General features: G+C 44.2%; 1 protein-coding gene across 1 annotated transcript; it reads left to right on the forward strand.

Annotated features, from left to right (window-relative positions):
- Positions 1-734: 734 nt before the first annotated feature.
- On the forward strand, positions 735-15216 carry LOC141148348 (F-box only protein 6-like). The gene is made up of 7 exons (XM_073635739.1): positions 735-877; positions 4360-4420; positions 7137-7174; positions 9080-9206; positions 10927-11022; positions 13564-13699; positions 14917-15216. The coding sequence occupies exons 2-7, from the start codon at positions 4404-4406 to the stop codon at positions 15049-15051; spliced, it is 549 nt and encodes a 182-aa protein (XP_073491840.1). The 5' UTR covers positions 735-877; positions 4360-4403; the 3' UTR covers positions 15052-15216.
- Positions 15217-15633: the final 417 nt, after the last annotated feature.

Genomic DNA, 15633 nt, shown 5'->3' on the forward strand with positions numbered 1-15633 from the left:
TCATTCATTTGGGCAGTGTTGGTGACTCTGAGGTTAAAACAAGGTGTAAAAATAAAAAGTTAAATATAAAAAAAATTTAAAAATTAAAGCGCCCCCATCCCTCCGTGCTTGCGCGCAGAAGTGCACTCATAAGCAAGTCGCGCACGCATACGTGAACAATATTCAAACCACATATGTGAGGTATCGCGTTAAAGCGGGAGAAATAATTCTAGTGCTCTAACCAGGTAACCTGCTAAGGTGTTTAAAGCGTCACCTATGGAGATTTTTAGGTACCATAGTACGAGCGTGCACGATTTTAAAAGCATGACATGTTAGGTATCAATTTATTCGATGTAACATCTTCTTTCACATTAAAGAAAAATTGGGGTAACTATTGTGTGCTGTTTTTTTTTTAAATTAATTAAAAAAAGTGTATTTCTTTTTTTTTAAAAATTGTGTTTGCGACATAAATTGCAACGATCACCATTTAATTCCCTAGGGTCTCTGCTAAAAAAAAAAAAAAAAAAAAAAAAAGTATAATGTTTGGGGGTTATAAGTAAATTTCTAGCAAAAAATACTGATTTAAACTTGTAACCAAAAAGTGCCAGAAAAAGCCTTCAAGTGGTTAAATGTGTGAAGCAATCTCTCCTTAGGCAATGTTGTTATCAGTATCAGTGTCCCCATCTTCATCCAAGTATTTCCTTCCTGTCTCCCTCAGGGCTAGTCAGTGTTGATCCTTCATTGGTCCCATGCACCCGCTCTCCTCCCCCTTTTTCACATTTCTGCACCTTTTTCTTCTATATAAACCCCCAACATGAGAACATCACTCACCTTTGCAGCATTCACTTACACAGGTGTGCATCTGTTCTCCTGAAACTTTCCAAGCAGTAAATCCCAGGTATGATGCCTTTTAATGTTCTGCTTCAGACATTTTCTTATCTGCTGATAGAGCCTTTCCACTCTGAGCTACTTTGCCACTGATATGTTTTATTTTAGGTTTCCTTTTACTGCAGCTTTATTTGGTTTCTGCTCACCCGAGTCCATCTCAATTCCTAAGGCATGCTTTTAAGATACAAACTGTTTTTTTCCTCATTGCCTCTTTAGTACATGTTTACAATGATTATATGTATAACATTTTTGTGTCCTCATGTACTGTATAAAATAGATTACAGCCACACATACAAAAAATGGCATTTAAATCCTGCAAGGCTATTTAAAACACCTGAACATATTCAAAAATATGGGGATTTGGTCCCACCATATGGTCATGTAGTGCTAAGCCCACTACTGCGTCACAGTACCATTATCAGTGGGTCCTACACTATCCATAGAATGAAAGGTCCTGCATCTCAACCATGGGAGACAAACTCCTCTTTATGGGAGAACTATAAGGACTCCTCCATATATGTCTCTGGTGGACACTAATAAGAGGTAATGGCGGGGGGGATCTGGTCAGGACCCTTACAATATACAACCAACAGACTTGGGGAGCACACCCTAAAAATGCGCTTACATTCAAGATGGTGCTGCTAAAAGACCACAAACAGAACAAAATAGAGTGACAGCACACACATACAAAAATTGTATGGATAGTGTAGGACCCACTGATAAAGGGGTACTGTGATGCAGTAGTGGGCTTAGCAATATATGACCATATGGTGTAACCAAATACCCCATATTTTTCAATACGTTCAGGTGTTTTAAATAGCCTTGCAAGATTTAAATGTCATTTTTGTATGTGTGCGCTGTAATCTATTTTTTTTTCTGTTTGCGGTCTTATAACAGCACCATCTTGAATGTAAACGCATTTTTAGGGTGTGCCTCCCCCCCCCCCCCCCCCCCCTCAAGTCTGTTGTTTGCTCATGTACTGTATGGCTATGCTGTAGTAAATAAAAATATTACATTTGTTTGATGTCCCAGACCAGCCTTTTTTTCAACCAGGGTGCCTTGAGGTTTCTTCAGGGGTGCCTTGGCAAAATTCCTAAAAGCTTCTCAAAAATTGAATACAATCCGGCGGGTGGATGAAGCCTTTTAGTTATACAAAGCCATGGGTTTTCATTGTGCACCATTACAACCTTCTAGCTGCAGGTGTCGTAACGGCCAATGGCATCATCAGTTGATAAGGAGCATGCCGGTCGTCTATATAGCATCCTTGTTTTACGTTCAATCATTTTTTCTTTTTATTGTTTACAATGTAAAGATTATTAGAACAGTGATGTCAATTACAAAGAAAGAGAGAATCTTGAATCACACGTAATTCAATTAGTCACCATCAACAGTATAACAATAAATCACCTTTGTTTAACCTCGAGAGAAGGTTGCTAGAAGTTTCGAGGAATAAGAAAAGAGAGGAAAGGGGAAGAGGTTTCCCAAAACAGAGATAACTAGGTTGGACATGTAGATTACGGATGAACCAAACACCCCCCAGTTCGGTTCACAGCAGAACATGCGAACAGGCAAAACATTTGTTCGAACACGCAAACACCGTTAAAGTCTATGGGACACGAACATGAATAATCAAAAGTGCTAATTTTAAAGGCTTATATGCAAGTTATTGTCATAAAAAGTGTTTGGGGACCTGGGTCCTGCCCCAGGGGACATGGATCAATGCAAAAAAAGTTTTAAAAACGTCCGTTTTTTCGGGAGCAGTGATTTTAATAATGCTTAAAGTCAAACAATAAAAGTGTAATATCCCTTTAAATTTCGTACCTGGGGAGTGTCTATAGTATGCCTGTAAAGGGGCGCATGTTTCCCGTGTTTAGAACAGTCCGAGAGCAAAATTACATTTCTAAAGGGAAAAAGTCATTTAAAACTACTCGCGGCTATTAATGAATTGTCGGTCCCGACAATACACATAAAAGTCATTGAAAAAAATGACATGGGATTCCCCCACAGTCCATTACCAGGCCCTTTGGGTCTGGTATGAATATTAAGGGGAACCCCGAACCAAAAATTTTAAAAAAATTGCGTGGGGGTCCCCCCAAATTCCATACCAGGCCCTTCAGGTCTAGCTATTAAGGGGAATCCCGCACCAAATTTTAAAAAAAATGGCGTGGGGGTCCCCCTCAAAATCCATACCAGACCCTTATCTGAGCACGCAACCTGGCAGGCCGCAGAAAAAGAGGGGGGGGGAACGGGAGAGCGCCCCCCTTCCTGAACCGTACCAGGCCACATGTCCTCAACATGGGGAGGGTGCTTTGGGGTAGCCCCCCAAAGCACCGTGTCCCCATGTTGATGGGGACAAGGGCCTCATTCCCACAACCCTTGCCTGGTGGTTGTGGGGGTATGCGGGGGGATTATCGGAATCTGAAAGCCCCCTTTTACAAGGGGACCCCCATATCCCGGCCCCCCCGTGTGAATTGGTACCCCTACCATTTCACAAAAAAAGTGTCAAAAATGTTCTGTTCTTGTGACAGCTCATATATAACTGAGGGCGGGGCCACCCGGTGACCCTGCACCCCTCTGACGCACGGAATTCCCTATGGTGAGGGGGCGGCCCCGCCCTCTGTCCAATAAGGGCATTCAAAAGAACATAAGCGTCACACAGCGGAAGACTCCCATTGAGGCGGATCGTCCGGAGCACAAAGCGGGGAAGAAGAAGCCGGAGGAGAAAACTGGAGGAAGAAGCAGAGGAAGATAGAGGAAGAAGCAGGGGAAGAGCAACATGGAGAACAAGGGCCTCTTCCCGACAACCCTGGCCGTTGGTTGTCGGGGTCTGCCTATCAGAATCTGGAAGCCCCCTTTAACAAGGGGGCCCCCAGATCCTGGCCCCCTCCCTATGTGAATGAGTATGGGGTACCTTGTACCCCTACCCATTCACCCAAAAGAAGTATCAAAAATAAAACACAGTACACAGATTTTTAAAGTAATTTATTGGGCAGCTCCGGGGGCTCTTCTGACTTCTTCTCCCTCTTCTGGCGACCGCCTTCTGCCTCTGCCGATTCGTCTCCCCTGTCCGCTGATGTGTTGCTCTCTCCCGCTCTAATGCTGGCTGCGCGGTGTGCCACTACTTATATTGGCATGAGGTGGGGTCACCAGGTGATCGGCGGTGACGTCATAAGGGACGGGCCTCTGGTGACCCCGCCCCATGCCAATATAAGTAGTGGCACACCGCGCACCCAGCATTAGAGCGGGAGAGATCGTTGAGTCAATACCGGAAGAAGAACAGAGGGAGAAGACAGTGGAGAAGACCCAGAAAAAACTAGAAGACAGTTCTTATTCTGTATGTATGGACTCTGCACAGTACCACTTCTATTGTCCTGTATGCCAGGTGTAATTTTCAGTATCTGTTCTTATTCTGTATGTATGGACTTTGCACTGTACCACTTCCTTTTTTTTTGCATGATTGTAATTCTCTTATGTTTTTTTTCATTTACATAGTGGACGTGAGATCCTGTTCAGCTGCGGGGACTGTGACTGCAAATATGTGGACAACAAATAGGTGAGATTACCATTGACCTGATCACACACGATGTATGGGGTCTATTTTCTGTGCACACACCATGCAGGATAGGGAGAAGTAGATAACATTGTTGAACAGTGATTCTCAGCCAGAACCAGATTTGGAAAATCTAGAGAACAAGGCTACAAAGACTTAACAGGAAATTGTCAGAAGGTATGGCAGTAACTTTACAAGCCTGCATAAATACATTTCTGATAAGTCATATTATATATAGCAATATGATGTTTCAGAAACGCCACCTTTTATTAAAAAGCCGTCCTTGAACACTAGTCAGTGACTTTGCCTAGGATAAGTTGATGTCATCAGTGTGCTGCAGGCAGGAGGAAGCATTTCCTCAATCTTCACTCCCCCAGTAATCAGAATGAGAGGTAAAGCAATAGGGGCTGATCTGTGTCTAGACTTTGCGAACACAGCCTAAAAACTGCACTGGCAACAGGATTGGTCCAGTTTAGCGGAATAACTAGCTATGTAGAGTATGTTTGTAATTGATGGTGTTACTTATTGGTTTTGTAATGTAAACCTACTACAGTGTTTATAATCTCAAAAATTTTGTGTGGCGGAGCACCTGGTACCCCAACCGGGTGCCTCCTGCCCTCCAAACCCTTCCAGCAGACCGGTAGCTAATAACAACCTGTTACCCCAAGCATCGTACGCAGACAAGATATTGAGGTAGAACCGAAAGTAATAATTTTTTTGAACAGAAATACAGGTTTTTATACACTTCAAATATTGGAGCAGTCATCACATGAACAATGAAAAGACATATTACACATTGGGGTAAATATCCCACAGTGGTTAAGTAATGAGGTAAAGTCCACACAAGACTAATCACATCTTTAGGAGGATTAGCAAACAGACAGAAACAATAGGCGACTCAATTAACAAGGGGAATTCACAGCTAGGTGGCACACAATGGGAGAAAGACCCTTCACACCTAGACAGGATAGGTAAACACGGGTACACATTATAACACATCAGCAGGAGACCCCGGCATCAAGTTGTTTTGAGCCGATTGTAATCTTCTGTATTGAGTCTCTAAGTCTAGGAGGGGGTTGAAGCAGCCAAAGCTGTTTTGGGCTGTTGGTTCTTTACCCCCCAACAAAACACAGAGGCCCCAAATCTGTATTTGGGTCCTCCGGTTCTCAGTCTGTGTGTCTCAGGGAGACATGGACTTGAATCCAAAGTAAAACTAATCTAAAGATCCCCCAGGTACACACCTCCCAAAGAATGGAGCCCCCTTAAACGCCAGGGCCCATAGTAAGTAGGCAAGAGGCCACCCTGCAGTCCCCTGTCCCTGTTGGGTCTGTCACATGTTGACAAACTTATTTTGACGAGAAATAGTTGATTTCCCTTTGGCCAAAAATTGGGGTAATTGCTCTTCAATTCATTAATGCAGTTTGGGGCACTGCAATTTGAAGCTACCTAGAATAAGAGTGACCCTTTTAAAATAAACATGATTGCTCCCTTATTCTAAAGGCTGGAGATTTTTTTACCTTTATGCATTCCATGTATGAAGGTAAGAAAACCTTCAGTATGCAGCTCCCCCCAGTACTTACCTGAGCCTCATCTCAATCAAGTGATGTGCATGAGTCTCCCTCCTCGTTGGCTCAGACGCAGCAGTGGGAGACATTGGCTCCCGCTGTTAATCGCAGCCATTGATGAGGAAGTGGGGGGGAACAGGGCTGAACCCCGAACTGTGTGTCTTATGGACACACAGAGCAGGGCTCGGGAGTGAGCATACACAAGTGCCCCCATAGCAAGTGGCTTCCTGTGGGGACACACTGCAGTGGGGAGGAGCCAGGAGCTCCAAAAGAAGGATCGCGGGGCTCCTCTGTGCAAAACCATTATACAAAGCAGGCAAGTATGTTCATGAAAATGTTTCTGATGTTTAACTATCTGCCGCCCGCCCACCATCAAATGACGGCGGGGCAGTGCGGCTCTCATTCTGGGAGGTGTCCGCGGCTCTTTAACCATGTGATCGGCTGTGTCCAATCACAGCCGGTCACATGTAAACACAGATGCCAGTAATCGGCTCTCCTCACCTCTCACTGAGTGTGTGGCGAGTAGAACCGATCAGCAGCATCTCCATGCAGGGGGAAATCTAGGCATGTAATCAGGGAGCTGATCATCAGTGCCCTGATTACAATATAGATCCAACAGTGTCACCCACCAGTGCCAGCAATCAGTGCCCATTAGCAATGCTGGCTATCAGTGCTGCACATCAATGCTCTCAATCAATGCCCATCAGTACCGCCTAGCTGTGCCACTTATCAGTGATCACCAGTGCCACATATCAGTGCCCATAAGTGCAGCATATTAGTGTGTCCTAATCAGTGCCCGTAAGAGCCACCTCATCAATGCCCACCAGTTCAGCCTATCAGTGCCGCCTCATCAGCGCACATCAGTGAAGGGGAAATAATACTTAGTTACAAAATTTACTGACAGAAACTAAGTAAAAAAAAAACTTTTTTCAAAATTTTTTTTTTTAGTAAAAAATAAAAAATCCAGCAGTGATTAAATACCACCAAAAGAACGCTGTTTGTGTACAGTGTTGAATGACCGCGCAATTGTCATTCAAAGTGTGACAGCGCTGAAATCTGAAAAATGGCCTGGGCCGGAAGGGGGTTAAGTGCCCGGTATTGAAGTGGATCAATGGTAATCCTTCACCAATAATTATTCATTTTCTTCTATCTAGCCTGAAGACCAACTTGATCAAAAATTCACGCGCTCTAGGTATGATTGTTATTCCTATTTGAGAGTATGAATTGAAATGTGATTAGTTACATGAAGAGCTCAATGTTATTTGATATACAAGTGATTACTGTATTTGTAAGGATACAAAAAAAGCACTTTGTAGGATTGTGTTGAGGTTCCTCTCCATTGAGGTTTGTTTCCCTGTACATACAATACACAATAATCCTGAGATCTCTGCAGACCCATCACTTTTGGTTTTTGTTTTGCGTGCTTTGTGTTATGTAAAGATTTACATCATTGCCTCTAGATGGAGCTGATGATCACAGGAAATAAACATAGCAAATTACCATGATTATATATGACACTGGTGTGCAAGGGAATTTGCATGCCAGTTTTTTTCCTAATTCTATTGGGCTCTGTTCACACCGTGCAATTTCAGATGCAACTTGAGTTGCACAGAATTGCATGACAATGGCAATCACATAGTTTTCAATGGTGCCCGTTCGCCCCAATGCAACTCAGCATGGCGTACTTTGGAAGAGGTTCCTGTACTACATCGGTGTGATTCCAGCACCATTTTGGCCCTAAAGAATATGCAAACATCCAAGTTGCACAACATAATCACACTAAAAATCGTTGGATTGCAGCAGTGTGAATGTTGCCTTAAAGTGTTACTAAACCCAGGAACCTGCATTCACTATATCTGGTCTCCCATAGTACACAGAACATGGAAATGCAATGATATTAGTAACTATAAACTGCTAAATACCTTTTCTCATCAGAAGTATATAGCAGCCTTGTGACTTCTATCAGTGTCTGGTTAAAGCTTTTCATTCTCCCCTGATTGTCCTATGAGGTTGCAGGACCCCTGACCCTGTCTGGACAGTGCTGATCACATGCACTCTCCCAAGAGAAAAAAAACCTCTCTAGCAATATACACCAAACTGAGCATGTGCAGAGCGCCCACACAGCTCTGTGCTCTCAGGAGATGGATTAGAGACAGTGGAAGAAGGGGAGGATCAGAGGACAGGCTCAAACTGCCTTTTTACACAATGCAGGAGGATTAACCCCTTAGGTTCCACAGTGAGTATAACAAGCATGCTTTACTGCATATACAGAGATTTTACTGTTGTGGGTTTAGTAACACTTTAAAGTCGTTCTGAAGGCAGAAGGTCCCATCTTGATGCAGCAATGTTGCACAAGAGGCTCGGCTGTCCGGGACTCTCTCTCCTCATTGGCTGAGACAGAAGCAGGCACCATTGACTCCCACTGCTGTTAATCAAAGTCAGTTAGCCAATGAGGAAAGAGAGGGGGCTGAGCCACGGCTCCATGTCTGAATGGACGCACAGAGCAGCGGCTCGGCTTGGGTGACCCCAAAAAAATCTGCTTGCTGTGGGGGCACCCGGCAGGAGGGAGGAGCCATAAACACCGGCGAGGGCCCCAGAGAAGAACAAAACAAAAAAAAAAAAACGAACTTAATGTTGTAGTGTATGAAGGTTGAAGCCCAAATCCAACATTCTGTGTTTCACATAATTCCATTTACCTGGAGGGGAGACAGAGATTGACTTCTTTCACTGTCCAGTCACAGGCTGGGGATAGATCCAGGATGACTTGGGCTCAGAGGAAGTGGGAGGAATGATGATGGCCATCAGACTGAGGAGGACATCTAGCAGCAGAAAGGCACAGAGGGGGAAATATCTGTATTAATGCCGAATATTACAGCCAACACTGGTTTTATTTATATATTTTATTGGACTAGTCAATATGGGGTTTATGGCTAGAGTTCTGCTTTAATTCCACAGACATGGAAGTTATTAAAGCGGACTTCACCATGTGTGCCTAACAACAATCAATTTTATATCATAACATTTATATTGGTAGAAACATGACTTTTGCTGTTGTCTAAACTACATGTGTTTTCCCATTCTGTGTTCCCCGCTGTAGAGGATTTAAAATACTGGACCATAGATGCAAATGGTGGTAGTCTATGGAAGGTTGAAGATTTGCCTGGAGGTGAAGGAGAGCTTTTTCCAAATCCATCTGTCACAAAATACTTTGTAACCTCTAACCAGTAAGGCCAGTTTTCCTTCATTAATGTCATTAACACAAAAATGCTGTAAACTGTTTTTTAGATTTTAATTTTATACTTCTAATGGGAAATGGGATGGTTGAACTCTGGGGACAAAAATCCATTGAAAACATCTCTGCGCTCGGCTCCTAATGGCCCTGCCCAGTTATCCTTTGCTGGACTACATAAAGCCTCCTCCTCCTCATCTCCAGCACATAAGGGGGAGCTTTTACTTGCTAAATCATAAACAATACCAGTATTCTCTTCCGAATAGCCACAAAAGATACATCAACCTACTTCGAGTCTCCTGCGGTTTTGAAAGTCACATATTCTAGGTAGTGGGATAGGATTCTAGAGATGCTTATATAATAAAGATACCTACACTATTATATATTACCAAAAGTATTGTGACACCTGCCTTTACAGGCATATGAACTTTAATGGCATCCCAGTCTTAGTCCGTAGCGTTCAATATTAAGTTGGCCCACCCTTTCCAGCTATAACAGCTTCAACTCTTCTGGGAAGGCCATCCACAAGGTTTAGGAGTGTGTCTATGGGAATGTTTGACCATTCTTCCAGAAGCACATTTGTGAGGTCAGGCACTGATGTCGGGCGAGAAGTCCTGACTCGCAGTCTTCACTCTAATTCATCCCAAAGGTGTTCTAGTGTGTTCCTCCACCCCAAACTCGCTCATCCATGTCTGTATGGACCTTGCTTTGTGCACTGGTGTGCAGTCATGTTGGAACGGGAAGAGACCATCTCCAAACTGTTCCCTCAAGGTTGGGAGCATGAAATTGTCCAAAATGTCTTGGTATGCTGACACCTTAAGAGTTCTATTCACTGGAACTAAGGGGCCAAGCCCAACCCCTGAAAAATAACCCCACACCATAATCCCCCCCTCCACCAAATGATTTGGACCAGTGCACAAAGCAAGGTCCATAAAGACATGGATGAATGAGTTTGGGGTGGAGGAACTTGACTGGCCTGCTTTGCTTCCAAAATGAAAAAAAGGTAACGCCTTTAGTCCACCTTTCTGACCACGTTTTATGTTCACCCAAAATTTAGGGTGTACTATGAATCAGTCACATTCTGAAGCCCCAATCATGGGGTACTTCTGCCCATAGCGTCCTGTATTTTTATTTAAATTGGATGGATCACCCACACAGCTACCTTATCCACTCAGACAAGGCACACAAATATGTGAATGGAGGACCACCAGACCCATCTGCTGCCATGAAAAAGGACTTGGAGTTCCTAATGGAGCACATGTCCAGCATTTACTTCTCCAGACCCGTAAATGAAGGTACATAATTCCTGGGGGAGTAGTGTGCATGAGGACCTGAGGCTGGGAAATAATCTGCAGAGACTTAAGCATGGCACCCACGATCCACTGATCGCAGTTGCAATGCTTTGCCAATACAAACAATAATGCACTTTTTTTTTATGAGGGCCAATTTTTTTTTTTTTTTTTTTTTTTTACAAAAGGTGGGTGTATGCATTTAAATCTCTTGATCTACCGGTAGTCCAAGTTATCTTTTTTTTTTTGTTTTTTTAAGTCTACAACTAGGACATTTCCCCGATGGATTTGGGGGAGTGCAACCAGGTGTGAAAAGGATACGTTTTTGGTAGAAGGTTTTGCAATGTATATAGATCATGTTGTATATGATTTTCTTGGGGTCCTAAATATGGAATAAAAAAATTAAAAATCTTTGGATCTTTGCAGACCCTGCAAGAAGTCTCAGACTATTGACCTACTGAAAGAGGGGTTCAGTGCTGATATTTTGGACAAAGCTCAACCGGCCATTATCGTCACAGACTGGTAAGTGTAATTTATAAGCTGATCCGAATCTACGGAATATCTCACATGTGATTGGTGGAGGGAGAGTTGTCGGATGAATCTTGTATCTGTGCAGAGCAAATGGGAATTGTGATTCAGCTTGTTCAGTTTAAGCTTTGACAATAAAACCTGGAATCTGATTGGTTCGTATGTAGACCTGCACCAGATTTTGCACTCTCCGGTTTTAGTAAATCTCCTCTCCTGCATGTCCTGATTAAGGTTCTCCCTTTTTCTCCTCAACATAAGAGGTAGATGTTTTAGAGGTCACAGAGATAGCTGGGTAAGAGTCAGTATATTTAACAGACAATAGAGCAAAAAAGGGAAGTTCTTAGTAAGTTTACATACACTTTATGGTGATTTGTAAAGGTTTGTTTGTTTTTTTTAAATAACAAACATGTTGTACTTGCCTCCTCTGTGTAAGGGTTTTGCACAGATCAGCCCGATCGTCCTCTTCTGGGGTGCCTCGGTGGTGCTCCTGGCCCCTCCTCTTCGTCTCCTCTTCATCTGATGCCCCCACAGAGACGTTTTCCATGGGGGCACTCCTGAGTCCTGCTGCTGCATCCACTGACAGACAGCAGGGCTCAGCCCCGCCCCCCTGTCACTGGATTTGATTGATAGCAGCGGGGGCCAATGGCTCCTGCTGCAATCAATCTGTCTAATGAGGACCTGAGACAGCGGCTGGAGCCACTGGGCTCATGCTCGTCGCTGGAACGAACTGCCTCAGGTAATAAATGGGGGGACTCGGGGGGGGGGGGGGGGGCGTGCCTGCTATAGTGTCTTAAAGAGCCGACGTAGAGCTATGGCGATTTGCGCAGCCGTGCCAACCTGCCACAGTATAACTGCGGCGGCTGGTCAGCTAGCGGTTAAACCATAAGGCCCCTTTCACACCAGCAGAGCGATTGGGTCCGCCTGTCCGTTTTTCAGGCGGACCCAATCTGACCACCCATTGATCTCTATGGGGCGGCGGATGTCAGCAGACATGTGTCCGCTGGCATCTGATCCGATGCGGGCCGCTAAAAAACAGACAGATGGCAGATCAGAGGGAAATGAACATGCAGTCCGTTTTCATCCAACCGCCCCATAGAGGAAAGTGGGCCGTGTCTGCTCTGCATAGTGACACCGACCTGTCATCCACCTGCTCAGCAGACAAATCTCCACTGAGCAGGTGGATCCGCTACATCTGAAAGGGGCCTAAGAGTTAAAGTGGTTGTAAAGGCATTCTATACATTAAGATACATAATGTTAAAAAACCTTCTGTGTGCAGCAGCCCCCCAAATACTTACCTGAGTCCCATCTCGATCCAGAGATGTTGCGAGAGACCCGGCTGTTTGGTGCTCACTCCTGATTAACTGAGACACACAGCAAGGTGCCATTGGCTCATGCTGCTGTCAGTCAGTGAGCCAATGAGGGGAGAGAGGGGGCGGGGCCTCAGGTGCCCCCATAGCAAGCTGCTTGGACCCGAGAAGAGGAGGATCCGGACTGCTCTGTGCAAAACCACTGCAACAGAGCAGGTAAGTAGAACATGTTTTATTATAACCACTTATGGACTGCCGCACACCGATATACTTTCTAAGCTTGAAGAGGACTATTGTTATGGCAGCAGCTAGCTACCATAACCCTAGTATCCTCTTCTTCAGCCGGCGGTCTGCTTTCCGATAATAGTGGTCTCTGCTTCGGATTCACCACAAGATTACTAATCGGCGGCGGGAGAGGGGGCCCCCCCCCCTCTGCCGCGGCAATCAGATCTTCTCCTCTGCTGGGTATGGAGACGAGTGAAGGGAAGATGGCCCCCACCCATCTCCATAACATTGCAGGGCAATGGTATGGAGATAATATGGTAGTAGCAAGAAATATGCAGCTAAATTTATAATGTGTTTTTTTTTACTATTTTGGGCTAGTTTTCTTTTGAAAAAAAAAAAATCAAGAGAAATCCATTACCATTTACCACCACATGAAAGTCCAATTTGACCTGAAAAAAAAAAATCCGGTATAATCCACCTGGATGCACAAAGTTGTGATATTTATTTATTTATTTTATTTCAGGTACTTATATAGCGCCGTCAATTTACGCAGCGCTTTACATATACATTGTACATTCACATCAGTCCCTACCCTCAAGGAGCTTACAATCTAAGGTCCCTAACTCACATTCATACAAGGGACAATTTAGACAGAATCCAATTAATCTACCAGCATGTCTTTGGAGTGTGGGAGGAAACCGGAGTACCCGGAGGAAACCCACGCAGGCACAGGGAGAACATGCAAACTCCAAGCAGGTAGTGTCGTGGTTGGGATTCGAACCAGTGACCCGTCTTACTGCTAGGCGAGAGTGCTACCCACTACACCACTGTGCCGCCCATTTACAGTTTTACTAACACATATCAAAGTTGCAAAATTGTGCTTAGGCATTTAGATTGTTTTACCCTTAGGTGGGAAGGAAGGGGTTAAAAGTTTGATTAACATATCATTGCTAAGCTGTAATCTCCTTTGTGGTAACGCCCTATGAAACTTTCTTCCCCTCAGGTATGCGGCTAGGAAGGACTGTGGCTGCCAGTATGAGTTGTTGGTCCGACTGCTTTCTGCAGACAAGAAAACCTTACAGGAGTTTCACCCACAGCCCGTGACCCTACCGCAACATTGTGATGGCCAATGGCATTATGTAATGTTCCAATTCCTCACAGATCCTTCCATAATGTTGCTTTATGTAAAGAGTTGCTGATGACATTTGACACATCAATATGTGTAAAATCTCATGTTTGAACAGAAATTCAGATATTTTGACATCACTTGTAGCAACCCTTTCCTCCATTGCAGCTCTCAGTCTCCTTGTTGTCAACACTTTTGGGAAGGCTGGATGCCTGTGGTCCCCCCAACGGTACTATACTCTGACCCCCCCCACACACACAAACGAGCACCATGGTAGTATACTCTGACCCCTGACACTCACTGATGGGGTAACTCTGACATAGACTGTTCTAGATGAGCTGCGATCTTCCACACACAAAGTTCTGACAACTTTGTATCATTAGGGGACAGCAGAAGGCAGAAGTGTTTATTACCTGAAGGAGATAAAACACTGACAGGAACCAGTAGGTAGAAAGGCTCATCTATGTAATAGAAGTCACTGAGTCCCAGTGGTGTCCAGGAGACATCCAGTGGTGTCCGGCGGGTTCTGTCCATGTATGGTAGTCTGTGTCAGACAGCGCTGATGGAAGATCTGGGGCCAGCCAGCAAGAGAATCATGGAACGCAGGACCCGGAACTGACTTCAGCAGTGGGTGGGATGTGTTTCGGAGCGGCCCATTGCCCGGCATGAAGGAGCAGCCGATGGGCCGCTCCGAAACGTGTTCCGCCCCCACTCCTGTGTCCCATCTTCCACGCTGGTTCTCACATTTGCGACTGCTCTTCCAGCTTCCATGGTTCTTCCTTGTTGCCTGGCCCCGGATCTTCCATCAGCGCCACCGCCTGACACAGATATCATACATGGACAGAACCTGCCGGACACCCGTTTGGATGTCTCTTGGACACCGCTGGGACTCAGTGACTTCTATTACACAGATGAGCCTTTCTACCTATTGGTTCCTGTGAGTTTGATCTCCTTGAGGCAATAAATACTTGTTTATACTGCACTTAGAAGCACCTTCTGCTGTTCCCTTTTGTTTCTACCAGAGAGCTGCTTCCCTTTCCTTGAAGTGCTGCTGAACTGTACATCTGAAGCAGTGCTTTAGTTTATTCCCCCAGAGCGCCCCGTTTCTTAATTTTCTAACTTTATACAATTTCCTATTAATTTTAACCCTTTTCTACATAAATTGTATGTGTAGCAACCCTTAATTCAATTTTATGTTAAGACTTTTCTCTACTTTCTCTTCCCATTTAGGTAACACACACATTCAGTAACTATGGACCAGGAGTGCGCTATATCTATTTTCAGCATGGCGGGAAGGACACTTTGAACTGGGCCGGTTGGTATGGATCGCGAGTCACCAACAGCAGCATCTCTATAGACATTTAGGGTCCAACTGCGTGAATGTGACATGTTTTCATTTCCTCTTCTCTTTTTATATTTTTATAATACGACGCAGTCTAAGAATTGTAATTCAAAGCAGTGGAAATATGAAGCATTACTCTGTCATTGTTCTGGTACTACAGTACCAGTGTCAATAAAGCATGACTCTCATCCTCAGACTTTTATTTATTCTACAAATAAATCTAATGGGCAATATATTATGCTTATTCAACAACCAGTTGCCGTGAAGCTCTCAGTGAAAACTGTAGTACCTACAGTCACTAAGCCCACTTAATGTTGAGGAGCATGTAAACATGCATCCATTTATTATAAAAGGGCTGCCAATGCATGACAACACAAAAAAACGGTCTTGTCCTTTCTTTTTAATTGCAACACAGTACTACAAATGAATGGCACAGTAATACACTACAGCACGGTACCTGCATTGTCAAGCATTGCGGGAACACTTGGTAAAATGATTTACAGTTCACCATTCTGAATGGGCACCTGCTGAGTTGCTTTAACAAAGTAAATTGTGAATTCTTGCTATGTACTACTATACTTTTGAGCTTCGCATTATTTATTGAA

Source organism: Aquarana catesbeiana, linkage group LG06 (genome assembly GCF_042186555.1).
Source record: "Aquarana catesbeiana isolate 2022-GZ linkage group LG06, ASM4218655v1, whole genome shotgun sequence".
NCBI classification, from domain to species: domain Eukaryota; kingdom Metazoa; phylum Chordata; class Amphibia; order Anura; family Ranidae; genus Aquarana; species Aquarana catesbeiana.